This window comes from Syngnathus leptorhynchus, chromosome 6 (genome assembly GCF_054491065.1).
Source record: "Syngnathus leptorhynchus isolate UIUO chromosome 6, UIUO_Slep, whole genome shotgun sequence".
NCBI classification, from domain to species: Eukaryota; Metazoa; Chordata; class Actinopteri; order Syngnathiformes; family Syngnathidae; genus Syngnathus; species Syngnathus leptorhynchus.
The window spans coordinates 8,103,123-8,131,002 of record NC_141200.1 but is presented as its reverse complement, the minus strand read 5'-3'; the positions used below and the strand labels follow the sequence as shown (position 1 = coordinate 8,131,002).

Below are 27,880 nucleotides of genomic sequence, written 5' to 3'. Positions count from 1 at the left end.
ATCATTTACATCAATAAATCGAATCAAACTTCCCTGCAGTCTCCCAATATTATTGGCTGAGTCTAATGTGCAATCAGTTCCAATTGCATGCATTTTTATTTGCTGAAACGAAAACCACTTATTGAAAAGTTTTTTTTTTTTCTAACAAAACAATTTTTTTTTTTGGGTATAGCAAATGATAATGTGCAAACGGTGCTTCGTTTCTCAAAACGAACTCGTTTTGATGTAACGTAACTTTTTGGGGATGTGCTTGGAAACTGGAGTGCCCGGAGAGAAGACATAAACTCCTAACTGTGAGGCGGACGTGCTAAACAGTGCCCCACCGTGCCGTGCCGTACCGTGCCGCCTGGCGTAACTCATTCATCTTGCTTCAAATTCGAATAATCCAAGAGCGGTGGTTATGAGGTCATTCGGCACTCGCGCATGCGCATACAGAAAATCCCGTTTCTTCGTCAGTACCGAGAAACTGCGTTGCTGGGGGATTTTTTTTTAACCCCCCAAAATGTCCCTCTTTGTCGGCACAATGGACGTTCTTCTGTAGATGATACTCATATACCGACCATGTACTCATTTTTAGACGACATCCGCTGCGAGGAGCATTTCAACTCTGGTGAATGTCAGTTGTGTTGTGGATGCGAGGTAGGTCACCGTCTATCTACTGCTTCGAAAAGCCGGACGCGGTTGCCAGTTAAGTGAACCGTACAGAACTATAACTGCGTTTTTATGACAAATTTTAGTGTTTTTTTTTTAATTTATTTCTTAACTAGACACTACGTCTAATCGTACTGTGGAGAGGGGAGGGGGCACACAAGGGGGGCGGGTCCAGCTATTCGGGCCATCTGCAAGACCCGCCTAGCTTTCTGTTAGCACGCTAAGCTAAGTGACGCGAGTTGTCACTGCCAGCTTTGCCTGCCTGGTTGCTTTCCAGCCGGCGTTGCACCGGCCGAACGTACCTGACGCGCCATGGTGATTATCCGTGGATGGAAACTAGATCCCGAAATGGTAATGCTATCTGTTTATATATTTATATTTGAGATTAGATATACAAACGCCGGCTATGTTATGCGAGAAGGCAAACAGCGGGGGGCATCCTGTGTAAAATATGCGGCGTGACGTTTGACTGGTTAGGCCGCCGGGGGACGGGATTAGCTCCTCTGAGCTAACTAGCTCCATGCGAGGAAGCTAACAAAGAGCCGGTAGCTGCTTCTTTGCTTTGTGTCTTTGACTATCTGAAGTGCATTTGGCGTCACATAAAGAGCCGGGGGAAACGTGGATTCACTAGACGAATGCCAAGTAGGTAAAATGCCACTTCTACCAGCCACATTAAAAGATATAATTGAATGTATACGCCGCTACTGTTTATTATTATGCGTTTCAAATGCGCGGTCGGCCATCAATCCCGCCCGGTTGGTTTTGTATCTTGTGCTGTCTGACACGGTAGGCTTGTGGATGACTTAATTAGCCGAATCGATTGTCATTGACCGCATATTTAAATGGGTGCCAAACGACGGACTAAAATGGGCTTGGTGGTTGCGATGTCGGATGCGATTTCTCAAGTACTACACGTCCCCTCTTCCTACCCCCGCCCAAAGGTTTTGTTCTCATGCGATTAATGCAACGTGATAATCTTAATTACACCTTTCCTCGTTTTAGATTTGAACCGATGGTCTTGGAGCAGCTGTCTAATGGTTAAAACGGGCTCTGGCAAATGTTCGAGATTAGTGCTGCAATCTGGTACATTTGGTATCTTGAGCGGTAGATGTAGTTTTCACTAAAAGTATATGTACTTTGAGGTTTTAGGAAAATATCTCATTGTTTTTTTTCCCCCACTGCTGAATATTGCGGTTTTAATTCATAATTCCCTTGAATAAATCAAGCTTCAATAAAACATTCCCCGTACAATAACATTTACAAATACAAACAAAAACTTGCATCATACCATCAAAACATTAAAAGCTATTACTCTAATAAGGCAAGGACACTTCAGAGTCTGTGTGTGGCAGTCATTGGTTCAATAAAGCAAGAACTATTGCATGCTATTATACATGTGTAATGCTGTATGTATAAATATCTCTTCAAACTTTTTTTTGCACTTCTTTGTATCTTTATAAACATATTTATAAATGTCTTATAAAGAAACAAACATCGTTTCAAACAAAGTAAAAACGTATGTTTCCAAATGTCTGATTTGGGGAAAAAACAACAAATATAAAACGACAGTACAATTTTATAGAGGGTTAATTTCCTTATTCAAAAGACATTACAATTTCTTTTGGGTGGGGTAAACTTGTATGGTGAGGCTTTGTATGCTTTTCATGGGTATTTTTGTACATCTGTAAAACCTATACCTTATTTTGTTATATTGTGTACTGTTTGTCTTGTCAGTTTTAATGCAGTGGTTGTGATGCTGTATTACACCCAGTGTTTATTTAGTTTTATTTGCCATTTAGTGTTAAGTTTAGTTGTCACAATGTTACAAATGCCTTGCGTCAGAGCGTGAAAGTTCTGATCTACAGTGCTGCCAACTCCAACCACAACCATTATTCGAATAAAGCTGATGTTATTGTAGCTGAGTGAAGGTGAATTTTGAGGTGCAGCGCTTGTACGTGTAATCAACTCAGAAATCAGTAATAATTGTATTACAGTGTGGACTTATTTTTAGTCATGCTTTAAAAATAGTAAAACAGGAGGAAAAAAACAAAAACAATCAAGCACGCTGTCTGTGGCAGGTATAAGTCCCAAAAATACAAGAGCCTGTTGAAAGGGTAGTGCCTCAGCATTTTGTGACATTGTTGCTCCATACACACATGGCTGTCATTCAAAACATTTTGCATTAGTTTTACATACATAGTATGTTTAAAATATTTCAATTTTGTTGCCATCATGTGTTTCTTTTTTGACTCGTCTGAAGTGATATTTTTCTTCTTCTCTTTCAGTGAAGTTGGACAAGAGCAAATTTGGACCTTTGCTCAGAGACTGGGCATCTGTAACCGAGTGCTACTTGCTTGTTCCTCACCAGAAAGTCCTTATGCTTAACAGAAGCTGCAGCCTGTGTCTTACAGAATGGGTATTGCGGATCTAAAGAGTTTTGTTTGCCAACATCAGCACTCTGTGCCCTGCTGTGGTGTTCAAACCTTTTCCAAAAGAACACCACCCATCCACCTCCTCCAATCTCTGCACTATGTGCATAAAGACGGACTTTAAGATCCAAGAAAAGAAAATTTGAGACTTTGAGATCAAATTATACAAACGCCGTTAGCTGACATGGAAGTTTCCTTATTTTAATTTTTCAGTTCTTGTCTTCCTTGTACTCTTTGTGTGGGATGTCGGAAAAGCCTGATGACAAAATGGTTAAGTTCCTGGCTCCCCCTCCAAAGAGTGGAAACGGTCCCACCTCTGGGTCAGACTCGATGGTCAATGAATCCCGTCCGACCGAGGTGAGACGGCGGCATCACACCATGGAGCGTGACCGCGGCAACCCCGAGCACCGCTTTTTCCGCCGCAGTGTCATCAGCGACTGCAATGCCACGGCGTTGGCCCTCCCTTTGCCCAGCAGGATCCCCATACCAGCCACTCAGCGGAACCAACTGCGGGAGGCCCCGGTACAACGGCAACAGGCTGCCGTCGTCCGTGCGCCGCAGGTTGAACAAAGTGCTCCTCGTAAGGAGGAGTCCACTGAGACGCTGGAAAGGCAAGAGCGGAAAGACCTGGAAATTGCCACGGTGAACGTAGTGCCTACGAAACAGACGTCTGCTATCATACAAGATGTTTGCGACAGCATGTTGGTCGCCGAGACCCAGTCGATGCCAGACTTGAGTCAAAGCGAGGCATATAACTCTACCAGCTCGAAGGTGCTGCATGAAGGAGACGCCGAGGAAGAGGACAAGGATGCTGCCAAAGCGCGTGCCGAGGCAGAGCAGAGGGAGGCGGAAAAGAAAGTGCAGGAGGACATCGAGGAGGCTGAAACGAAAGCAGTGGGAACATCGCCGGATGGGCGCTTCCTGAAATTTGACATTGAAATTGGCCGTGGCTCTTTCAAGACCGTCTACAAAGGCTTGGATACGGAAACCACAGTAGAAGTGGCTTGGTGTGAGTTGCAGGTAAGAAATTGGATGAAGTTCAATTCATTTGGCACTCTTGAGCTTATCTCACTGAGTCTTGTAGAAACAGGGGCATCTTGGTTTACGACATGCAACATTTCAAGTTTACGGCACACAATAAACTGTGAATCCCCGTTTAGCGCAGGGGATACGTTCCAAACCCACATGCAATTGGTCAAACTGTGCAATATGGACCTTTTTTAAAGTACTATTATTTAGCTTGGCCCCTTTTCAACATTTGAGCGTTGAAAAGTGCCTTATAAAGCATTCCTTTGCAACCATTCTCACTTGCAGTTAGTTTCTTGTAAAACTAACATAAACATTCATATTTAAAGAAAATTTCCAACAAAAGTCTGCTAGCTTAATACTAACATTTAATGTGAAATGCCATAGACAGGCGATTGAAACCTAGCACAGATTTATGGTATTTATAAACCTTAAAACAATTCCTAATTACACGCACACAGCAGCAATACATAAAGAGACTATATAATAATCAGTAATGCAACCTAAAATAAATTGTTTGTGATAAAAGAACCCCCAAAAAAGTGACTATATAATAAGCCAAGTAATATTCACTCTGGTTTGTGGGTCGCTTACTTTCGCATTAGAGCTGTTCCCAAAATTACAATAGCAGTTCTAGCATTGTAGCCTGCCCAGTTGGATGTTGGATGTAAACATCACGTGAGTTATCAAGATGGAATTAAGTTCTTTATATCGAGTACAGTAAGTGTGATTGTTTGTACATTTTTATTAAAGCAACAGTTTGATTAAAAACAAGTAGTTTTAAAGAAGCTAAAATAGGAACCTGCTGTTTTGAATTGCGTAAATGTGACTCATTACACATTTACGTCAAGATGGAGCTTGTGCAACAGCCTCACGATACCTGAAGAACTTTGTACATGTCGTCTGTTCAAACAAAAGAACTATTCCTCCCCTGCGAATCCAAATGAAACTCCATTCTATGTCATTCTTTCAATTCTGATTGAGGTATTTATGAAGTATTTTCCCCTCCATTTGGTCATCCGGTTTTAGTTTAGTTGGAATGCAAAGCGTCATGTGAACCTGGCTAAAGGCAAAGTTAATGGAATATTGATGAGTCATGACAATGGTGTTAATGTGCAAATGGTTTAACTCAATAGTGCTTTCCCCCAAGTGCTTCCTGATCTTTGCACCACATTTTACTCACATATTTAAAAACGGTGCATTACGGAGATGGCTTTACTCAACTGCTATTAACGGCGGCGTAATGGGCTTTTGTCTTCTGATGAATTGGCAGACTCCCTTGAGTTAAGAGAGAGCATCTTGGGATTTGCCTCGGGAGACGGCAGCCTGAATAACATTGTGATTTGTAGAGGCTTAATTTTTGTTTGATTAAAAAAATTATTAAAATAAGAAAATAATTTTTGAGGCTTAAGTTTTTTTTAATGAATCATTCACTTGATCAGTATTTTTATGCATAGAAAATCAGTAATGGTGGGGCTCTCGAATGCTCCTATGACATAAGCATTGCTTCCTCTGAAGTTATTGGGATACGCATTGGACAGGAGCCAGTTTTGAATGGTTACACTGATTGTGTACATAGGCAGCTCATGACTGTAATTTTCTATATTGATTCACTAACACTGACAGCTTGCACTCCATTTTGGAACTAAGAAATATAGAATGTAATACTGGATATCATTAATTCAGGTCAGTGCGCTTGAAGTCCAAAAGCAATTAAAATTTGGACAAAGTTAGTTACTTCCTGGGCAGATTACATTATTGAGCCTGTTAAATGTGCACTTAATGTGATTGCGCCTTGTCTTGGTGCCAACTGCGTGATTGGCTTTGAATTGGATTGGAAAATATGCTTGGCGTATTTGGGGGTAAAAAAAAAAAAAAAAAAGCTTTCTGCTGCATGTCTATCTGAGGCAGCTCCATGCCCCTGAGCAAAGTTTGACCTCATTTACCACATGACTTTCCTGTCACGCTCTCAGCTTGTCCGGCATCAGTGCGTATACAGCAGCCATAGCTTCACATGCACGCTTTGCAACAATGTGAAGATTACAGCCTCGTGCCCCTCCCCCCTGACACGACACCAGCGGCGGCGCATGCTCAGTGCGCCGCCGCTGGGAATGCTTGTGTGAATGTAAAGTGGGTCACATTCCTGACAGAAGAATCTCCAGTGTGAAGCACAGCAGGCCGGCCTGCCCGAGCTTGTTTCGGCCTATCTGTTCTCCTCCCACACTTTTTTTGTCTTCCTCGTGAATGGCACCGTTTCATTATTTAGCTATTTCACCCAAAAGCTGCTTTTTTAAAAAAAAAAATACCGTCCATTATATTTGTAAAAATTCCTGTTTAGGTATTAGTATGTTAAAATATATTTTGATTTAAATATGGTGGGTCCATGACTCACAAATTTAAGGTTCCGTGATCAAGCTCGTAACACAAGTTACTCGTATAACTAATCAATTTAAAATCCATCAATCTCTTGCAGCACTTTTTGTTTATAATGAAGAAAAATAAAAAAAGCCCACGATTGATAGAATGTAAAGAAGTAGTTTGAAAGTGTTATCAGTACTTATACTGTGGTAATAGTGTATTGTATTTAAGGAGCGTGGCCTCGTGAGTGAGGTCAGGAGCTGGAGCCGGATTGGCAGGTTAGGCCTGCTGCACACTTAACTGAAATGTTTTACGGTGTGCAAGTATTCACAACTCTTTCATGAATGGTCTAACGTCAGCAACTAGTATGTTTGCGATTCTAAATTAGAAGCGCATGTGAACGATGTCACAACATTGCCAAAATAATGACCAGCCATGCCATGTAATCATCATTTACGGTATATACACACACACATGCAGTCATAGTAATCGATTGAATAACTGTTAGATTCATTCAAACTGAAGATCTCTGGTCAACTGTTTACATCTGATCTGCCACTTACCAACTACATCAATCAACAGGAATTGGAGCAATTGGAATATGCTCCAAATCTTTTGTATATTTTTTAAGAGCCCATCCTGAATGAATTACTCAATTTCAGCAGTGATTCTCTTTGATTATGATCTGTGTTTGTAAGCGTGGCTTTTACGCATGTGCATTCTCCCAAAACAATACCTGGTTTTGTTACACTTTGATGACATCACTGAAGCGATTCGGATCTAATTCTAAGATGTTTTCTTGGCTTAATCATAATCAGGTGTGCGCTGCATGCACGCTTGGCCTAACTCGAAATGTAAAACGTGATACTCGAAATTCCTGTGGTTGTGCTGATTTTTCATTTACTGGAAACGTTCCAGTTGCCCATGTGAAGCGAAAATCCCCTCACATGATTCTTAAAGCTGTCCCATGATCACCTCTATTCTTTTTTTTTTTTTTTTTTTTCCCCTGACACAACCTGAGAGCATATTTACTCATATTTACATTTTATAAATGCTCGGCATCAAAACATGTATGTTGCCCTGGAAAAATGTACGCTCAGTCTTGGAGTCTTAAAGATTTTAAAACATGTAGGAGCTAATTTGCCTGCTGCTTAGGTTCCTATAGATGCTGTACTCAATGGTGCAGAAACAAATCAGGTTGATTTGTTCCCTGGGAATTTGGTGCCAGATGAAGGCAGTGGCAGAGCGCTTGAATGCATTGCTAATGTAGCAAGTCTGACAGGTTTTCCTTCCGTTGATCCTTTGGTATTGTCTTTAACGAACGGTCAAAGGGCAGCAGGCGCGTGAGGGTTTCATGCTTATTTTTACACGCGGCACCACGTTGAAAATGTCTCCTACGCACAAAGACGCCAAAGAGAGAATGAGTAATTTAACACCATTAAGATCAGTAAAGTCCAGTTGACAGGAGTAAGTTTAAGTAATTTTAAAGGCCCACTGGAATGGAACGTGGAGATTAACACTTTGATTTCAAAACTGCTGCAAAAGGTTTGAGGACCTCCACCCTTTTTAACCCATCCATAAACCCACTCTTTTGTTTTGAATTTCACATTGCAGGCGTGCTTGTACATTAAGTAGGTCACATCAGTAGGGAAGTGGAAGGAATACAAGTTAGGGGACTCCCCGATTCAACGCCACGCTCGTCCATCTTCATCCAGTTGCTCACTTCCCACCTGTTTCCTCACAAGCTCTGCCCAATGCCAAACATTCAGAGATGAGGAAATGAGCCTCAGGCATCTCCCAGAGGCTTTTGTGGCTGCTTGTCCAGCTGGTTGCTTACATCCGTCCAATTGTTGACATTTTTCTAGATTTTCTTACTCCTAAATCCCAAATTATTGGGATTTGTAAAGAATCCCGATAGTAACCAATGTCTTAAATTGAAACTTCCCTTGCAAGTGAGGGGCAAAAAAAAATCGCATTTTAGAATGTAAGAACGACAAAGTTGCAATGAGATCAAGCATTATACAAGATGCAGCTGGATGGAAAGCTATTTTATTTTATGAAACACAGAGTTAGGAGGTTATGGCCTAAACACAATCAGAGTTGCCGATCTACATTTGCAGCATAAATTGTCGTATTAACTCCATGAAATTCTATTTATTCCGAACAGTGTATTCTTTAATAGTGTCCTCTTGGCTTCACTGCTTGTAGCTGTGTATGGATTTTGGTTCTGGCTACTCTGCCAGGAAAATGATAATTCCAAAAGAAACATTTTAAAAAAGCCAGATTTAAATTTTCTAATGCACGCAGGGACAAAACCTTTATTTTGGTGACATGCCCAGCCTTAAAGTATTGTGAAAGTGCATTTGCCTCAAGATAAGCTGATGCCATGTCACGGTGTCAGTTGTGAAATGCCTGTGATTTGCCATGTCATTTGATTGACACTTACACTTGTCTTTGACCTCATTGCCATGCGTCACTCGAAACAACGGTGCACATGAGCAATCATTGAGTAACACAATTTCTTTTTTTTTTCCCAACCCTCTAAGTCAGAACCTACCTGATGTTACCCATGAGCCTCTATCCTAGCCCTCATTGTCAACTTCAGAGCAAGGACCTGACACGGCCAGCCCTCCACATGATCAGTTTTTTCACTCCAATCTATTTTTAGAGGTTGTTGGGTTATTTATGATAGTCTTTGCCTAGAAGCATTTTCTGCTCTGCTCTACTGTGGTTTACTCTGTTCAAACGGACACACTGTAGCTATAAGTCGAACAAATCAAAGGGACGATGTTACTGTATATTTGGTTAAGGTTTTCAATGCGTAGCATATTCATTTATGTGATTGCTTTTCTTCAGTCAGTTTGCTGATGTGATACAGACAACACTCAACACAAGATCTTCCGCAAGCCCAGAACTGCCGTCTTTTGCTACTTTTTAAATCAGTGTTCTTGTTTTGTTTGTGAAGGTTCATACTGTCTTCTTTAGTTTACGATTTAAAGAGGTTTTTAAATCAGACAACTGCTTTACATGTTTCGGCTACTTCCTGCAGCCTTTCTCAGAAGCACCACAAGACACATCACTTCTTTATCTTGTGACGCTTGTGAGGAAGGCTACAGGAAGTAGCCGAAACATGTAAAGCAGGTAAAATAATGTTCCCTGTCAGACAGACCAAGCAGATAAATTCACGTTCCCTGTCAAAAACAGTTCTGGAACTGGTTTCACAATCGATTTAAAAATCCAAGCTGTGAAGTCTTAATTCATGGAAAGATTCTGCCGGGATCCTTTGTAGCTCTGTCATCACTGCCATCTTAATGTCATTTATTTGACATTGAGGACTTGTGATAACTCCTCGACCAGAATAGTTGAGTAGGGAGGTTGCCCGAGCACGTCGACGTCGGCATGGAAATGTTGGATGCCTACGGCATTGTGAGCAGGTGCATATTAATAGTGAGGAAGTCTTGAGCTGACCTGCCACAACTCTCCTCATATCCACAGAACAAAGCAAACACTGCAAAAATCTTGTTCTGGGTGTGCTCACTGATCATCTGGCCCACACTGAAGGGCAAAGCTTATAGTCTGGGTTTGAAATCTACCTTTTGTAACAAGTCCTGGAACTCTTCTGACACATTGCAGGAGCCAATCCTGAAAATTGGCCAAGCACTCAAATTTACTGCCCTAATGCTACTAACCACATGCCAACTGCTTTCATTAGCTCAATGGTTTTGCCAATGTATGTCTCATTACCGCGCACCTAGCATCTTTTCATGGAATGCAGCTTTTTGTCTCATTACACCGTAACATAAGCTTGGGGCTTGCCGAGGTTTTGTTTATAGGCATCTGCAAAAGCCCACAGGCAAGTCGAAAGGCAAACATTAATGGGCGAACTTGGTATTTGTCAAGCTTAGTGTAGGAACCCTGATCCTGTGTGCGCTGTGGTGGTTTGACATGGCATGTCATCACATGGTGTGTAAAAAGAGAAAGAGGAACTGCTCCACAAGATAAACACTGAAAAGTAGGTCAGTGGGACTGAGTGCAAATTAACTGATTTAGTATAAGATCTGACTTGTAATTTTCATACGCTAATTTTTCCGCGTGTCCTACTGACATTCCGGCCATTCATCTTGAAAAGAACAAATAAAAAAAAAAAAAACGACCGCAATGAAGGCTATCAGCCACAATTCAAGTTTTGTGTTTCTCGCACATGAATATACGGGTCAGCGCTCCTTCGCCGCTCACTTGTGGGTTGAACTTCCGGGAGTTTCTGGCTGGTGGCCAAGTTTTTTGGGGTGTACAGGAGAGAGAGAGGTCTTTGGCAGTGGGGATTCAGTGGGCCAGTCTTACTGGACTTGCGTTCCTCAGACTAAAGTTCCGCAAGTTGTAAATGTAGGTCACGCCAGGAATTACTCAGGAAATTTGAGTAGGGCGGGTATTCACATTCCAGATTTTTGGTGCACTGCCGACAGTAGTATTGTTGGTTCCTATTCCTATTTATGTGGTGATGAATTTACAAGCATCACATGAAAGATTTGAAGCTATTACTTGCTTTATCAAAGCCATTCGCACAGACAATACAATACGGCTTTGTCATGAATGCAGGCCTTAGTTTGCTGCGTCTACCGACACAAGAGGTTGTAAGCTTTTTGAGAGCTTTGCCATATTCTAACTTTTGACGCCCTACCATCGTCGTGGCTGTGCAAATAACTTGCATACCACTGGTTTAACTTATGACCAAGATTGCTGCTTGACCTGGATAGGAATTTTTTGTATTCCTTCATAGTCTCCTCCAGTTCTTACAAGTTATATTTTGGTATGTTTGGTATTTTTATTAGTATTGAGTTGGGCTATTAGTTGTTTTTGTTTTTGTTTTTTTGGGGGGGGGGGGGTAAATTTCAGGTTAAACTACAAAAATTAAGGCTGGCCCATATCGATTTGGTATCAATAGCTAGATATGAATATTCAAGAAAATAGCAAACAATAAGATAATGTCAGTCAACTGCTTTTCACGCTTGCATATACAGCTCAGGGCTATTAACCACATAGCTTGTTTCAAGTTTGGTGTTGATTGACAACTAAGGCCAGCTCAGGACAGTCATCTGAGGGAGGGAGAGAGGGAAGGGAAGGTGAAGGGGTGACACAACTCACATTGCAGTGACTCCACAAATGAACTCAATGTGTGGGGGAAGAGTGGCCAAGTGCTATTTTTTGTGACGGTCCAGTCTCGGGTTGCACAATATATGGGAAAGAAAATACCATGCAATATGCATATCACAAAGATAATGGAACATAAGTCGTAATGAATATTCCATCCAAAGAGCCTGGGTGCAATCGTCTTAATGAATTAATGTTTGAATATTATTTGGTCTTAGCTTAAGTATTTTCATTGTGACTCTCACAGGACCGAAAACTATCAAAGACTGAGCGGCAGCGCTTTAAGGAGGAAGCGGGGATGCTCAAGGGCCTCCAACATCCCAACATTGTCCGCTTTTACGACTCCTGGGAGGGACCCTCCAAGGGCAAGAAGTGCATTGTTCTGGTGACTGAACTAATGACTTCTGGAACCCTCAAAACGTATGTCATTTCACGATACAATCCATGATTACAGACTGATGTTGTTGTGTAACGTCTGGCGGATGCATTTTTTTTCCCCCCACTCTCATGGTAATATTTCAACTTAATATAATTTCTCTTTCAGTTATCTGAAGAGGTTCAAGGTGATGAAAATTAAAGTGTTGAGGAGCTGGTGTCGACAGATCCTCAAGGGACTCCACTTCCTCCATACCCGTGCACCTCCCATCATCCACCGTGACCTGAAGTGCGACAATATTTTCATCACGGGCCCAACGGGATCTGTCAAGATCGGAGACCTTGGATTGGCCACACTGAAGCGTGCATCCTTTGCCAAGAGTGTTATAGGTATGAGGCCCCAACATCATTTTTAACTACTTGTGTTTCTTGCTATGGAGCATTTCTGTTTCTTGGGTCAGGAAATGTTGTGAAACTAAGAATGGTGTGTAATGAAGGGGGAGGCTTTTGACCTGGTGAAAATGGCGTCTAATGAGGGGAATCTTTTGACAAAATGACTTATTGTTTTTGAGCATTTGGTTCAAAAACAGACCACAGAGTTTCAGCCGTCCCTCAAACCACAGCTCAAATGGAGGCCAATTACTGTGGTGATCTTAGGTAGATCACCACAGGGATTTCACTTGGTTCATTCAAGTATTGGTCATTGTACAGAATACTTTGATGTTTATCCAAAGTAGTTTCTTTTTCCAGGCACCTACTGAATGTAAGTAGCGCCTAATTTTCTCCTGCTGTTAAACGGTAATATTACCATAATAGTTGTTATGCCTTCTTGCAGGCTAACCTGGCCATGGCTAAAGGTATGGCCGTTGTTTCTGCCTTAGACTGACTGACTGGTCTTGTTCTGTGGTTTGGAAATATGTGGTCTGTTTGCCAATCAGACACATCATGCTTAACTGTCTTATCGGTTTGCCTCAACAGGTTTCCCCACTAGTGTGTCTTTTCTTTTAAAGATATTCGTTTTTCTCTGTCGTTCGTATTCCAGGGAGTTCTCCTCCACTTTCTCTCTTGTTAGCCTTTGGCTTAAAATGTAGGCTCTAGCTACAGCTGTGCCCCATTCTGCTGTTTGGAATAAATAGGGTACTGCTGGTCAATGAAGAAAAGTATGAACTGTTATGGGCCTGGTAAGTCTTGACAGTGTGCTGGAACACACATCGATTTAAACCCCCTCAAATGCATTCAATTCAACAAGAAGGTTTTTCTGTGTATGACCTTAGATTGAGGGAGAACTGTTGCTAATTTGGAGCTGATGTTCAGAGATGCGCTGCTGGGAATAGCTAGCTAGCTATGGAAGGCGCTTTGCTCTGCCTTGACCATAAATAACATGTTTGATCTGTAGGTCGAGGAGAGCCGGTAAGTCAGACTTCAAAAAGTAAGTGTCTTTATGAAATGCAAAGTGTGTGTGGTTTGAAGGTAAGCTCTTGACAGAAGTTATTTCCATAGCTAGCTGTGTTCCTCGGACAAGGCTTTGAATAGATTGCATCTTGGCATTTTTACCCTTCGCAGTTGCTTTGTTCAATTGTTTCTTCAAATATGCCATTGAAGTGCCACTTTGGCTCAGAAGTTGGCGCTCTGTTTATCAGCTACCTCAGACAAATGTGTCAATTCCAAAATTGAAGGTCCTACACAGACAAACATGTGCCCTCTTCTCTACAGTCTAACTGAGTTCAGCTTTTCCCTCCTTTTTTGTTTTTTTCCTCTTTGTTTGCCTTCCTTCCCCTTTTTTCTCTCTCCTCTTTTTTTCCAACTTCCACCTCGCAGGGTCTACCCCAGGAGACGTCGTCGGGCCGGTCACTCTTCTCATCCTCCGCTTCCTCGACCCCTCATGGGTTAGAGGAGCAGAGAAGGGGCAGTGGGTTGAGAAGCCCACGCTGTCAGTAAGGAAGAGAGATCTGAATAGTTGTTTTGATTTAAGGTACCCCTGAGTTCATGGCGCCTGAGATGTATGAGGAGAAGTACGACGAGTCAGTGGATGTGTATGCCTTTGGAATGTGCATGCTGGAGATGGCCACCTCAGAGTACCCTTACTCAGAGTGCCAGAATGCTGCACAGATCTACCGCAGAGTGACCAGTGTAAGTCTTCATTTTAGGTCTCTGTGTCCCCCCTGCCCCCCTTTGCCCTGCCTTCTTCCCATGTACTAAGAAGGCAAATGCCCCATTGTGGAACGATTGTCTTTTCATCTATGGCTCCCTTTTTTTTTATGAGGATTCTTTTTTACTTGAAACTTAAACTTTTTTTTATTTCATCTCTCAGATGAAGTGAAATTTTACATGGCAGAAAATTGATTAAAATTGCAGATGTGAGTGACTCACAAACTTGTAAATATTCGAGAGAAACCAAGGACCAGGACCTTTGCCTATTTTTCCTTCCTTCTTGTGATTTGTGTTTGTAAAGCATTCAGAACTCCGACCATAGCTAGCTGATAAGAGGCTGAACAAGCATTGTTTTTGTTATGTACTGAGTGACTAATCTTCCTGTTGATCATTATTGAAAATTAACAGCCAAAGAATTTCACATGTCATAATGTCATGATTTAGGCGCATGATTCAGACTTGTGTCATGCCAACAGTCCCAGACACGAGGTGGCTGAACCTTAAGTCTAGATTCACACCTATTGAATACGCTTGGCCCTCAATTTATTTGTGATGGAATTTTAACATAAAAACCCTTAGTTTAATAAAACATTGCCAATTGCTGAGCTTGAAGCTGCCCCAATCCTCCAAAGCCAGTTGAACAGGCTTGGGGAAACCAAACACAGCTTAGTTACTTGTGAAGCAAAGTCTTACTGTGTCGCTGCGCTCGCTTTTAGGAGTTGTTGCATGTCCCATATGTCTTCCCTGAAGAGTCAGCTCGTTATTTGCTCACTTGTCTCAGTCACCGCTTTAGAGTTGAGCTTCATTTTCACCAACCCTTGGTACAATCCCCTACCAGTGGCTTAATGATATTATAAGTCGAGGATTTGCCCCAACTTGTGCTTAATAACAACACTAATCACTGTTGAATCGTTGTTAGAATTCAGCTAAAAATAGATTCTGGCAGAGAGTGCCAAATAATTAGGAAGGTTCAAAGAAAAGGCGTTGGGTTTAGCCCTCAAACTTAAAACTCGCGCATGTAGGGGAAACCCATTCTCATTCAGTGTTTTGTGTTTCCTGTAGGGGGTGAAGCCGGGCAGCTTTGACAAAGTGGCCATTCCTGAGGTGAAGGAGATCATCGAGGGATGCATTCGCCAGAACAAGGATGAGAGGTGTCGCATTTAATTTTTCAGTTAACCACGGTCCACATCAGCTTCTAACCTTCCCTTTCTATTCTCATCTTTAGGTACTCGATCAAGGACCTCCTGAATCACGCCTTCTTCCAAGAGGACACAGGTGTGCGTGTGGAGCTGGCTGAAGAGGATGATGGTGAAATGGAAGCGATTAAGCTGTGGCTGAGAATTGAGGACATCAAGAAGTTAAAGGGGAAGTACAAAGACAATGAGGCCATCGAGTTTTCCTTTGACCTAAACAAGGACGTCCCAGATGACGTGGCTCAGGAAATGGTGAACTTGATTGTTATTAAACTTAACCCTTCAACCCCATCTAGCAAACAAATGATCATTACTAAAATTGATGCCCCGTGTCTGCTTTAGGTTGATTCAGGGTATGTATGCGAAGGTGACCACAAGACTATTGCAAAGGCCATCAAGGACAGAGTGTCTCTCATAAGTCGCAAAAGAGCACAACGGCAGCAGGTGTGTTCTTAAATGTTGTTTATTTTTACATATTCTTTTCACACATGTTTCACATCCTAAAGTTGTAGTACGTTTGGTGTCAAATGCCTTTAAAGGTCAGAGAAGATCAGGAGAAAAGCGGAATTGAAGAAGAACAACCGAGCCAGACACAAACGCCCCAGCAACCAAGCAAAGAGGTGGCTCTCTCCCAGTCGGTGCCGCAGCCAGCCACCCATGTTCCTCCTCCACAAGCCAACCAACACAGCACACCCATGCCAGCTCAGCCTGTGTCCCAGCAGAGTCTTGCCAGTGCTTCTTACAACACTTCGCAACCCACCCAGATGACGGGCTTGACACAAGGGGTCTCTTACGTACCTCAGTCAACTGCGCAAGTCCCAATTCAGAGTCAGAGTTTGGCTACCAGTAAGCCGGAGTCAGAGGAGCCTGAGGCTGACCAGCATCAACACGGTGGCGGAGGTGTGTATGGGCTACCTAGCTAGTATGGTTAAGTAGGATGAGGAGACACTCATCAAAGTTATTAAACCTCAGCCAGAAACGGGAACAGAAGTAAACATGACCTAATGCAAAACACTAGAGTAAGTGCTGAGGCGGTGCGGTTCTAATGGAAGTCTGGCTGGAACTATGCTAGAGTGTGATTAATGAACAGCAAATTATCAGGTACATTAATAAGTGGAGAGAAATTAAAACATTGGCCACACAGTAAGCACATGTTTGAAGACTGAAAAATGATCTGCACCTTACCACCGGGACGAGGAGCCTTAGGTCAAAAGTATTAAATATTTGTAAGCAATTTTATGTGTTCTTTTGCACTATTTAGCACCATGAGCATTACATCTTATTTATGTGATTACAAATATTCTTTGCTAGTGGGATCCTGTAACCTATTCAGAAATCTTTTTATTTTTGTGCATGTCACGATTAATATTGTTACCATGAATCAATACAAGTTGTGCTGTACTATGAATTTTGCCTAGTGCTACGTTGCGTCAAGAATTGACATGTTCTCGCTACCCGCTCCTGCCGCCGCCCCCTATCCCCATCCCCTACAGTCGCACACATGGCCGACAGAGCATCTGGTTCTTCTGTCCTCGCTGCCGAAGCTCAGCCTGCTCAGCCGGGAATGTCCTACTGCGCCCCTCCCAGTCAACAGCTTCAACCCCAAGTGCCATGCCCTCAGACACAAAATGACCAAATGCAGCCGCAGCAGCATGTGTCACTGGTGAGTCATTTTCCAACGGGCTGAGTTCCATCGATGATGAATCAGAAGCACCAATCCATATCTTTTGATGTATCCTGTCCAGTTTCCTTCCGTATGCTGCTTCTAAATCTGTCTTCCACACCTGTTAAACCAGCTGCACTTAACCATGCAGTGGCATATAAAGATGAATACTTAACCTATTCCCTCAGGCACCATAATAGTAATAATAATAATAATCTTATTTTTACTTTTAAGGCAAACCGTTGTTCTCCCAATTATGTGTTAAAGGTTCAACCCCAGATGCCAGGTGTCCAGGCCGAACTTGTCCCTTCTCTTCCCAGCAGCCAGTCTATCTCAGTGGCACCACAGCAGGTATTCACAGGCTTACGTAGTCACCCCCCCATTAAACACCAAGCCGAGAGGTAGTCTAAAATAACCTCTTTTCAAGTAAATTATTGCATCGGTTGCAAGTAACACACTCCACATTCACCGGCCATCAATACCAGCACTGCATTGCATCAACAGGAAGCTCTCTTAAAGTGTTCAGGTAACTACTGATGGGTCAGCTTTTGGTGCATTTGCTTTTTCAGATCGTGTTACATTAACAATTCAAGCCACTGTGTGCAGCCTCAGGTGGCAGAGATGAAGTGCGTTCCAAATCCCTATGTCATCGTTTGTTTTCTTTCCCGCCCTTGTGGTTTTTTAAAATAGTATGGTGTACACGACCAACCATCAATGTTTCAGGATGTTGCATTGGATAAATAACTTTTCCAATTCATGATTGATTTTTGGCCCTTGCAGATTCCCACCCAGCAGGTGATGATGCCTCCATCCTCTCAGTCGTCCCCTTCTGCACCACCACAACAGCAGCAACAGCCGCCGGAGACCAACACAGTCCTTCAGAGCTCCTCTCTACCACAGGCACAGCCTGGAACGCAACCGTTACAAGTGAGAGCGTTTTCCGCATTTATTCCTTAATGTATTCATTAATGTGTCCACTCCCCATTCTGCTGCATCCATTTCTCTCACTTTGTTTGTGTGCATTCTTTTGTTATTCCCATGACCAATACCATTACTGTCATATTTGATTTTCTTCTTCTTTATCATCTCTGCATGCTGCTCACTTCCTGCATGACTGTTAGTCTTGGGCCAGTAGTCCAAATTCTTTTATCCTGTCTCCACCACCCAATGCTGAACATCTGTTCTTCCTCTATCAGGCATCTTGCCTCTCTGCGCTGCAGGTACTCAGTGCATCATATTGATGTGTGTGGTTGGGCTTTTGTGTGAACATTTTGCCTCAAACTCATTTCTCTTTCTTTAATTATGAAGTTTAAATACAAAATATTTGTGCGTCAGAGGCGCAACGCTAAATCTGATCGATTCACAGCTACCCCCTACCAATATTACAGAAGTATTTGTTTTTCCAGATTTGAGTTTAGAATTTTTGGGTCAATAGAATAAAATGAACACTTTACGACAAACTCCATTCTCTATTAATAAACATTTTTAAATGCTGATAAGAGCGGACTAATTTTGTCAAAGTTTAAAAATCTTACTGTGTCAATTTCCCACAACTGCTGCATAAATGCCAAAACATCAAAGTTAACATGCTCTGAGTTTTACTGACTATTGTATTTTGTTTCAGGCCGCTGCCAGTCAGTCAACACCAGCTGAGCAGTCAGCAGCCTCCTCCACTCTTGTGCCGCCATCTGTGGAAAGGTAAGCAGGAGAGGCATACTTTCAGAAGTTATCTTCTAGTACATTTCTCTTAGATATTTGTCCCCTTTTCAGCTGTTTGTCAGATGCAGCTTCAGGTCTAAGTGACGGCAATGAAGGTACTTCAACATCAGGAGGCCGCCACGAGGGCCGCTCACTGAAGCGGTACCAGCGGCGATCTGTCCGTAGCCGCTCTCGGCATGATAAGGGAGCCAAAGCCAAACTGAATGTTCTAAGTGTAGGCATCTCTTTTTTTTTTTTTCATTTTCTGACATATGTTTGTTGTTGAGTTCCCTGCTGTGACAGCAATCTAATGCACATCTTTTGTTTTTCTGCAGATCTCAAATGCGGGAGACAGAGTAGCAGAATGCCAGCTGGAAACGCACAATAGGAAGATGGTGACCTTCAGATTTGATCTAGATGGTGACAATCCAGAGGAGATTGCACAGATAATGGTGATTTTTTTTTCCCTTTAAATGTTACTTTGTGTGTGTTGCTAATCCATTTACGGAAATAATGTAATTTGATTTATTTTCTCTCCCTCCTTAATATTGGAATTACAATTTAGTGTGAAGCATGTTTACTGTACTGTGAAATAGTAAGAAACATACTATGGCAGTCAGAACAACACGAGCTACAACACTTTTTTTTTCTTTTTTTTCTTCACAAGGTAAAAAGATAAGCATGTTAGATACTGGCCTCAAGGTCTTGTGAGACAGAAAACCGAAAATTACACGGCAGGTTTTAATTACAGCGCTGACGCCTTTGCCTGCTGTGAATCCCTCTGTTCCTCACTCCCAATGACCAAGCAGCCTTTCCAATTAGCAAAGCACTTTTTATCATATTGCAAATCCAATTAGTCATTGGGTCCTACTTTGTTGTCTATTATAGAGATTTAATTTGACTTGTTTGCTTCTCCAGGTTGTGAGTGAGTTCATCCTGGAAAGTGAGCGAGAATCATTCATTGAGCAGGTCCGTGAAGTCATTGAAATGGCTGACGAGAAAGGAGAGGGCATGAAAGAAGCATTTCCTCAGGTAATGTTATGGATGTCTTCACATCTTTTAAATCAAACCCCATTTTCTGATTCAAATCAGTAACACTAATCAGTAAACATTTCAAATCCAGATACTGCATTTCCAAGTTTCCATTTGTGATTCAATCCCTATTTTTGATAGGCTATATCTGATCTGTGCCATTTGAATTATATAAGCGTGATGTAATTGTTGGTCTATCTACAGATGAGTGAGCTTCAACAGCAGCCAGAGCTTTCAGTTCCCATGCTGCCGGGTACACAGACATTCCTTGCTTCAATATGCGTACATTATCAATTTGCATTATTAATGACCTCATATCTAACGTTCCTTGTGCACATTCCCACAGGAATCTCCCCAAGCACTACAGCCCAGGTGGTGCATTCAGCAGGTCGAAGGTTCATAGTCAGCCCAGTACCAGAGTCCCGCTTAAGGGAACAGTTTTTTGGGGCCTACTCGGCGAATACCTCAGTTGGCGACGAGTCTGGCCCAGGTACGATTACACAGTCGGGTGTTAACTTTTTTTTTTCTTTTTAAATTATGAGCCATCGCTTGGTCTGTGTTGCGAGACAAATTTTGAGTTAAAAGTGAACTTTGGATACACAAGTGCTCTCATATTTCTTTCATACAGTACAGGTCTACTTTTCTTAAATGTACAAGTGCTCTCATATTTCTTTCATACAGTACAGGTCTACTTTTCTTAAATGTGTATTGATTTTTTGCCGGGCTGGAACAGCTTCATTGCATTTGATTTAATCAAAGTTCAAGTAAATTGAGTTACGAGCTTGGTCACGGAACAAATTAAATTCATGAGTCACTGCATTTTAGTTGTATTCCATTCATCCCACCTTTTAACAACAGCGATTGTTTTTCCAGGGCCCACAATGACATCAGGCCTTTCTTTATCTGCACCTTCTGGGATTCTGCAGCAGGCTTTCAGCAAAATGAGGCAGGATCACGCAGAGAGAGGCAGCAGCATGACTGAGCCTCCAAGCCTTGATCCGGAAATTGGCACCAATCCATCTAGTGATGCTGGACTGGTCCCAAACACTCAGAGTGCTGTGGCCCCTCCCGAAGCGGTACCGTCCACCAGTAGTTCTAGTTTCCCTCCCGTTGGGCTCATCTCCGCAACCCCTCAGACGCATCCCCCAAATGGAAGAGTTTCTCCTCCACCTGTATCAACTCATTCTCAGAATCCTGTCACCAGTGATTCCCTGCCACCGGCCCACACATCCCACGAAACATCCGCCTCGCAAATTGCACCCGCCGTCAGTGTCCCTGCCTCCTCTTCCATTTCTGCATCGGTCATGCAGACCTCCGTCCCCGTGGCGTCCGTGCCCCAGCTAAGCGCTAATACAGTCCCCGTCCCTGCTTCTGAGCCGCAACCTTTTAACAATACTGCCACGTCATCTCAAAGCATTAATTCAGCCGCTCATCCATCTCAGCCATTGGCCAGTCAGAGTCAACCCCAGCCAGGAGAGTCTGAGAGCGCTGAGGTTCAGACCAAAGCAGCGGGTAGGGATGATATCGAAGCCCTCGACAAGAAACTGCGATCCCTTTTTAAAGACCAGAGTACAAGTTCCTCAAGCGCACCAGTAGATCCCGGTCAGAACACCGGGACCTCTTCCCCTCCCACCGGAACATCCTCCCCTCCTCCTGGCACCGCTCTGGTGCCTCCTTCAAACCTCCCGCTCACGTCTGGAGCACAGGCGGTCACTCCTCTGTCTACAACTACCCCAGCACAGGGGTTAACTCCTGCAGGACATGCCCAGACCCCTCCAACCAAACCAAGGGCACAGGTTGGTGTATAATCAATTTACTAACATCTCTTTGACTACGTTTACAATTCATTTCAAACCTTAACACACATATGCTGTTGTTGTTGTTGGCATTATTTGAGCTCATACTTTATCAGATTATACCTCATGTGTTGTTCCTCATGTGTTGCATATCCTGGTAGACTTTACCTACTGGGTTTGACCAAGCTGCTCCTCTGCCCTTGGACACTTTACCACCATTCCCTGGACCAAATCAAGTGAGTGTTCCCTCTGCTTTCTCACTTGGATTTTCTTTCTACTCTTTTATATGAAAGGGCTGATGTGATTATATACCTGAGCGAGTAAATCATCTTTCTTATTTGTCTGAACAGTCCCAGCAGCCTTTGGGTAATTTGGATGCCCAGCTGAGGAGAGCGCTGAGCCCAGAGACTCTTCACGTAGACAACGTAGTCCAGGCTCCCGCAGCCGGTTTCACTCTGGGTCGTTTCCAAGTAGGTTCTGTGTTAAGAGGCTACCGTGTTTCTTTCAGGCTGAGATGATGAAACTTGAAACCTCATACATGGTGCATTAAAATAACACCATCCCTCTGCCCAGGTGTTCGTTGCTCCCGATGGTGCAGTTCCAGGGCCTGCCAGTGTTGTCTCCTCTTCCTCCCTCACACCATCCTCCACCTCGACCGCCTCCTCATCCTCTTCTTCCTCCTCCTCCCCCTCAAGCCCTGAAAACACCCTCCATCGCTCGTCCACTCTGTCCACCGCAGTGTGTGAAACGGACCATAGCAACGGAGACTCGTCTGTCTCTGTTAGTTCTGCCAGCCAAGTGCCCACCATAGCAATAGGGCGCTTCCAGGTTTCGAATGCCTCATCTGGACAAACTGCTCCCTCCAAAGTGGGACGCTTTTCAGTCACAGGTGTGTAGCATGTTCATAAGCTACTTCCAGGATCATAGTGCAAGAATTATTTCATTATATCCTCAATCGGACACTGAGATTTGTTTGTCACTTCTCCTTAGTGACATCAACGGCAGGTTCCAGCCCATCTCAAAGTTCGGGTGTCCAAAACGGCCCCTCCTCTGTGGATCCTCATAAAGCACACACCCCATACAGCAGCGACAACGACGACGACTCGGGAACAGAGGACGAAGCCTTGCAGAAAGAAGTTAGTCGCCTCAGAGAAAGGTATGCGATATCCTCACTGGCCTTTTGCATGTTAGCATGTCAGTTGGTCCTGTTGAATACCTTCGTGCTGCTTTTCCAGACACATGTTGGAGGTGCAGGCCCTGCAGACACGTCAGAAAGAGGAAATCGAGGCACTCTTTACCCGGCTAGGAAAAACAGCTCCTCCTTCCGTCCTATCCCCCGCTGTGGCCATGGCCGGAGGTCGACGCAGGCTCAAGAGCAAGAGCCACAAATCTCCACGCAGCAGTGGACAACCAAGCCCTGTATTTTCTGGTAGGATCACACCACTGGAATTGAAATGGAATTGATTTTCAACATTTGATCCAATTAGATGATTAATCAATAACATCTTCAATATGCTTTCCAACATTTGTGTTTTACACGTTGACACAAGATTGCCATAAGCTTGATTTAATAACTCCGCATAGCCACTCTCAATTTTCTTTCCCTGTACAATGGTGTGCTTCAATTTGGACTTGTCTGATGTGTCCAGGATGTCCAACCTCAGCTCAGAGTACTCATGACTCTGAATCTCCCCCCAAACAAAGTACTCTTTCTGCTTCTGAGGCTTCCCAAACTTGTGCAGCAACATCTTTACAAGAGCTCCGATCCTCTCCATCCCTACCCAGTCTCAGCAGTTGCTCTACAGGTATGTGTGTGAAAATTTTCAACCGATTCTCACTCACTGAGCTGAGTTCCTTGACTGAGGGGCCACTCACACGTAATTATAAATACAGATTAAAAAGAAGTAAAACATTGAAATGGTCTTCAATACAAAAATGTTTTTTCCTGCCAATTATGTTGATAACTTGGCAGAGCAAAAACATTCCCCTCTTGTAGTTTTTCTGATTTTTTTAAAACTCATACCACTGCTTGTCGCCGTCATTCTTACCTTGTCTCCTGTCTTCGAAGGAGTAAGTGGGACCACCTCCACAAATGGCTCAGGTCCCTACCAGAACCACTCGCTTTCTCTGACCCATGCAAGCGGGCCGGCTTCCACTGCCACATCTGCTCAGACGCAGAAGGGCAAGGGTACCTTCACAGATGACCTGCACCAGCTGGTGGATAACTGGGCCAAAGATATCAGTCTCTCGCAGGGCAAGAGGGGTCCTAAAACCGGAGCACAGGCAGCCCAGGGACATGATGTAAGCGACACAATCTAACTTCAGCACCTACACCATGCGGCTCAAAATGAACCGACAAATAAATATTGGTTTACTCGCCCTGCCATATCCTTCGTGCGTAACGTCACCCTTCCGTAGTGGAAGTCTATCCTCACGTCATTCAAAATGGTGCGCCAAAGAGACTGTTACAACTGTAACTATGGTTCTATGAATTCCGAATGATCGCGAGGACGTTCTGTCATTCGGAATCCTCGTGATCATGCGAGAAGATTCTGTAGGGAACGAACCTCTGGTGACACTGGACCTTATATCTGTCAAGGGTCATCCAGGGGACACAGGTGACTAATACGGTATGCATGCTTGATGGAATCTTAAGTGCTTTAAGCACCGCCTCCTGGCGGTTAGCTGAGATGAAATAACACTCAATGAACCAATGGCACTGGAAGCATTTACTTCAAAAGAAGACAACATTTTTTTTCCCTCGAGGTCACGTACGCTTTTCACTGATTGGTTCCTTCAAATTGCTTGCTTGCTTGCTCAGGTTTGCCCTGCCTCAGAAATGCGTATCGGTTTAGGTCGGCAGGCTAGCATCATGAACCAATATTCCGTGAAGAACTGCATTCAGAACACAATAAAATCACATTCAAATGAGGCCCTTCAATAATATCATGGATTATGCTCACCAAAATAGTACGTTAGCACAAACTGCGTCCACAAATAATGCACATTAGGACAAATCAATGACTGAAACCTTACAACACCAATATTCAATCAGATAAGTAATATATTTCTTTTGGCCTGAGCACAAAAACTGTGAATGTCATGTACACTAAAATTCAAAACTAAACACAAGCGCCAATATGCAAAGGGTCTTTGTTATGATCACTTTCCTGGTTCTCAATTCCAGATAATCCCTCCTGTCAACATGGGTCGCAAGTTCTCCGCTCCTGGCTACCTCTGTCCGACCCTCCCCACGCCTCCCAGCACCACCAGTACCCCCACCACGGCCCACCTCCCCAATCCTGCTAATCCCTCCGTCCCCCTGGGCCACCGGAAAGGTTCTCTGGGCCCAGTAGGCCCGGGATTTGGGTACACCCCGGCTTCGTACAGCGCTCCTCAGTGGGCAGGACCCACAGGCAACTGCCAGGTCGGCATGCTCAATCCCGCCCAGTACCAGGCGCCCATGACTGCCCCGGTGTCCATGCACCAAGGCTACCACATGGGGACCACCGCGTCAGCCACCCAGAAATCAGTCAGCCAGGGAGGATCTAATTTAAGGCCTACGTAGCCCTGGCCAGCCCAGTCCAGCTTGAAGCACACGTGCAAGAACGAGCTCTTTGTTTTGTTTAATTTCAACTGTCTTTATTATTATTATTATTATTTTTTAACCATTATTACTTGTCGTCCTCTCGGGCAGATTGAAGTCTGCCTGGCCCCGTCGGAGGGAGCGTGCAATACACACATATAAACATAGCGTACACTCGCCCCGCCCTGTTAGCTGTGAAATTGAGCTGTGATGAGCTGATTGGTCAGCCAAAGATGTCTATTTTCTTGTTGTCGAGGGCGGATGTGCACCACGCATAAAAAGTTCCGGATTGACGGCTTTTGGGTGAACGAAAAGGATGTACTTCAAATATTGTGGAACCTCAGATGCCACTCTGAGCTTTATACCATGATTTTAATTTCTATGCCTTTCTGTCTCCTCCACTGGCCCCTTCCCTCGCCATTGTAGGGCTTCAAATAGAATGTTCAGCGGGAGGAAGAGGCCACTGAACTTGAGTGTCACAGCGTCATCTACAGGTGGCGACAAAAGAAAGTCATATAAGTGGAAATGTATTGTAAAGCTTTGTGTCATTAGCGGGTTGAAACCCAAACTGGAGGTGTCACCGAAAGATATCGATCTTTTCTGCGATGCGTCCAGTCTCCATCTGGTGTCAAAGAAAGACTTAGAAGGACACAACCTCGGCTTCGAAGAGATCAGCAAGTCGTGTAAAATTGGACTTGTAGCGCAGTTTAAGTCCACTGCCAAATTGCACCCGAAAGCCCAACACACCAAACTTTTTGTCGCTAGTGTACCGTACGTTGTTGTCATTCCAAGCCAAAAGTGGGACGGTAAATATTGACCTGCTTGTAGGATGAGAGGTTAAGTTGTGTCAGCGTGAGGGAATTGTGTGAGAGCAAGTTGAAAGACTCTGTAAGTTTAGCAGGAGCGTGCAGATGGTTTGCTATATATAGAAGGTGAAGTCAATGCAATAAATAAGGCGAGAGAAGCAACTGCCCCCTTTTGTAACTGTGGCCTTATTCCCTGAAGACATTTTTGTACATAGATAGTCGGCATATTTATGTCTGGTGTCAATTGTGATTTTGTGTTTTCTACAAAAAGGCATCCTGGTGTTGAGCACCGCAAAGTGGAGGCGATGCTGCTGTAGTCATAATCCGGCTCGGGGGGTGTTTTTATTTTCTTGTTGTTTTTGTATTTGTTGGTTTACACTTGAATTAAACAAATCCCACATTGGTTCCACGCAAACGCCACAAAACTCTCACACAAGTTTCAATAGTTTCGGATCGTGTTAGTTTTCAGACAGCTTTTGAGATAATTAGCCGCTTCGTTAGTGGGGTTCCCTGCTTTTCTGTGGTCTTTTTTTTTTTGTACGCATCTATTTAATAAACAGAAATGTTCTTTATGGACCTGTATTCAGCCATCAGATTTTGATGTTGTCTCACTGTAATTATTATTAAAGGTTGTTAAACAACATGTAGTTAACGGAATATTTAAAAAGTGCAATTGCAGGGTTTATATCTCAATGTACTCTCTCATCCTGCTGTATATTAAGCTCCTCTATCGAAACTTTCCTTGTCCAGTCAAACACCACCTTCCTACTTTCTTGCTTTCTATTTTACTGTACATAATCTTATTTTAATGTGCGGCTATCTAAACGCCCCCGCAACCGAGCGTATCGAGACTAGCGAACGCACACGCACGCACTCTTACACCGGAAAACGTGAGGAACAATTTTGTGCCTTGCATTCTCAATATTGATAAGTTCTTTGACTAGCCGTTGGAACATATCTTCCTTATCTTTCCTATCCAGTTTAAGGTCCACTTACTAGTGCACTTTGTCCTCACTATTAGGACAACCTTGGCCCAAGTAGCAGGGATGCAGGTCTCACAATTCTGTGCACCAAATTGCCCATTATTAGTTTTGCTTCACTAGTCACATATGGTTATCCTACTTGTATACAGAATTATGATAAAATTGTGAAAGGCAGATGTTGAAAAGCTTTTAGTAAGACAAGTCGTACGAGTAATATCTGAATTGTCTTACTAGTGCTTAGTGTACTAGTACGTGGACCTTTGGGTCTTTTCAAGGATTTGGAATATATGTCAAACTGCTTTCTCCACATCCCATCATCTCCTTACACAATGTGAACACACACTGCAAATAATCAAGAAGTTGGTAAATGTTTTTCTTATTATTCACTGCTTCTAGTCTGCTCATTCTTGTGTGCTTTTGGCTAGCTTTTGTTTCTTTTTGTGGATATCTCATGAAACCATTTCACAGAGGCGCTCCAGCGGCCTTCCCGTAGCTCGGACGACTAGTTAAAACTTCTCTAGAGAAAAAAATAAAGTTCCTGCAATGCAGAATATGCAAAGTTTTATAGGGATGGAGGGTTCATGGAGTTATTTGCATGCCGATGAGGGTTACTGATTTTTTGGATATGGGAATACTATCAGGATTGTTTGCCTTTTAGGATCATCACATTGCCCCCCCCCCCCCAACACCATTTGCATCCGCCAATGTCACAGGCACAAGTTTAATAGCGGCGTAAATGACTCAATGTGTTCTCTGCATGCCAGCTTCACTGGTGTCCAATCCGACAGCCACTGTACAGCACAAAAGATCCGTATAGGACCTCGAAAAACAAGACATGAGGCTACTGACACAATTCTGCTCTTTTCGTATTGATTTCCTGTGATTTGGTGTCGGGTTTTTGTGTATGTTTTTCACATTGTATAAAATGTAAAAAAAAAACAAATAAAAAAAAATCAGTTACATTGCCTATCTGGTTTAGTGTAAT

The 27,880-nt window shown here is 43.2% G+C and overlaps 1 protein-coding gene across 5 annotated transcripts; it reads left to right on the top strand.

Moving 5' to 3' along the window:
* Positions 1-423: 423 nt before the first annotated feature.
* LOC147055799 (serine/threonine-protein kinase WNK1-like) lies at positions 424-27,880 on the top strand. 5 transcript variants are annotated; one of them, XM_085913757.1, is made up of 28 exons: positions 424-639; positions 2,937-4,100; positions 11,860-12,032; positions 12,157-12,377; positions 13,960-14,117; positions 15,201-15,289; positions 15,364-15,583; positions 15,674-15,775; positions 15,871-16,231; positions 16,825-16,994; positions 17,262-17,345; positions 17,775-17,921; positions 18,116-18,214; positions 18,619-18,692; positions 18,765-18,927; positions 19,028-19,144; positions 19,611-19,724; positions 19,929-19,977; positions 20,071-20,214; positions 20,598-21,520; positions 21,682-21,756; positions 21,871-21,990; positions 22,094-22,409; positions 22,511-22,676; positions 22,756-22,949; positions 23,170-23,325; positions 23,589-23,821; positions 24,708-27,880. In XM_085913757.1, the coding sequence occupies exons 2-28, from the start codon at positions 3,324-3,326 to the stop codon at positions 25,086-25,088; spliced, it is 5,826 nt and encodes a 1,941-aa protein (XP_085769883.1). In that variant the 5' UTR covers positions 424-639; positions 2,937-3,323; the 3' UTR covers positions 25,089-27,880. The 5 variants fall into 5 exon arrangements, with proteins under 5 accessions (XP_085769883.1, XP_085769880.1, XP_085769882.1 ...); XM_085913754.1 differs by lacking the exon at positions 18,116-18,214; XM_085913756.1 differs by lacking the exons at positions 424-639; positions 18,116-18,214 and adding an exon at positions 855-1,002 and having other exon boundaries at positions 25,533-27,880.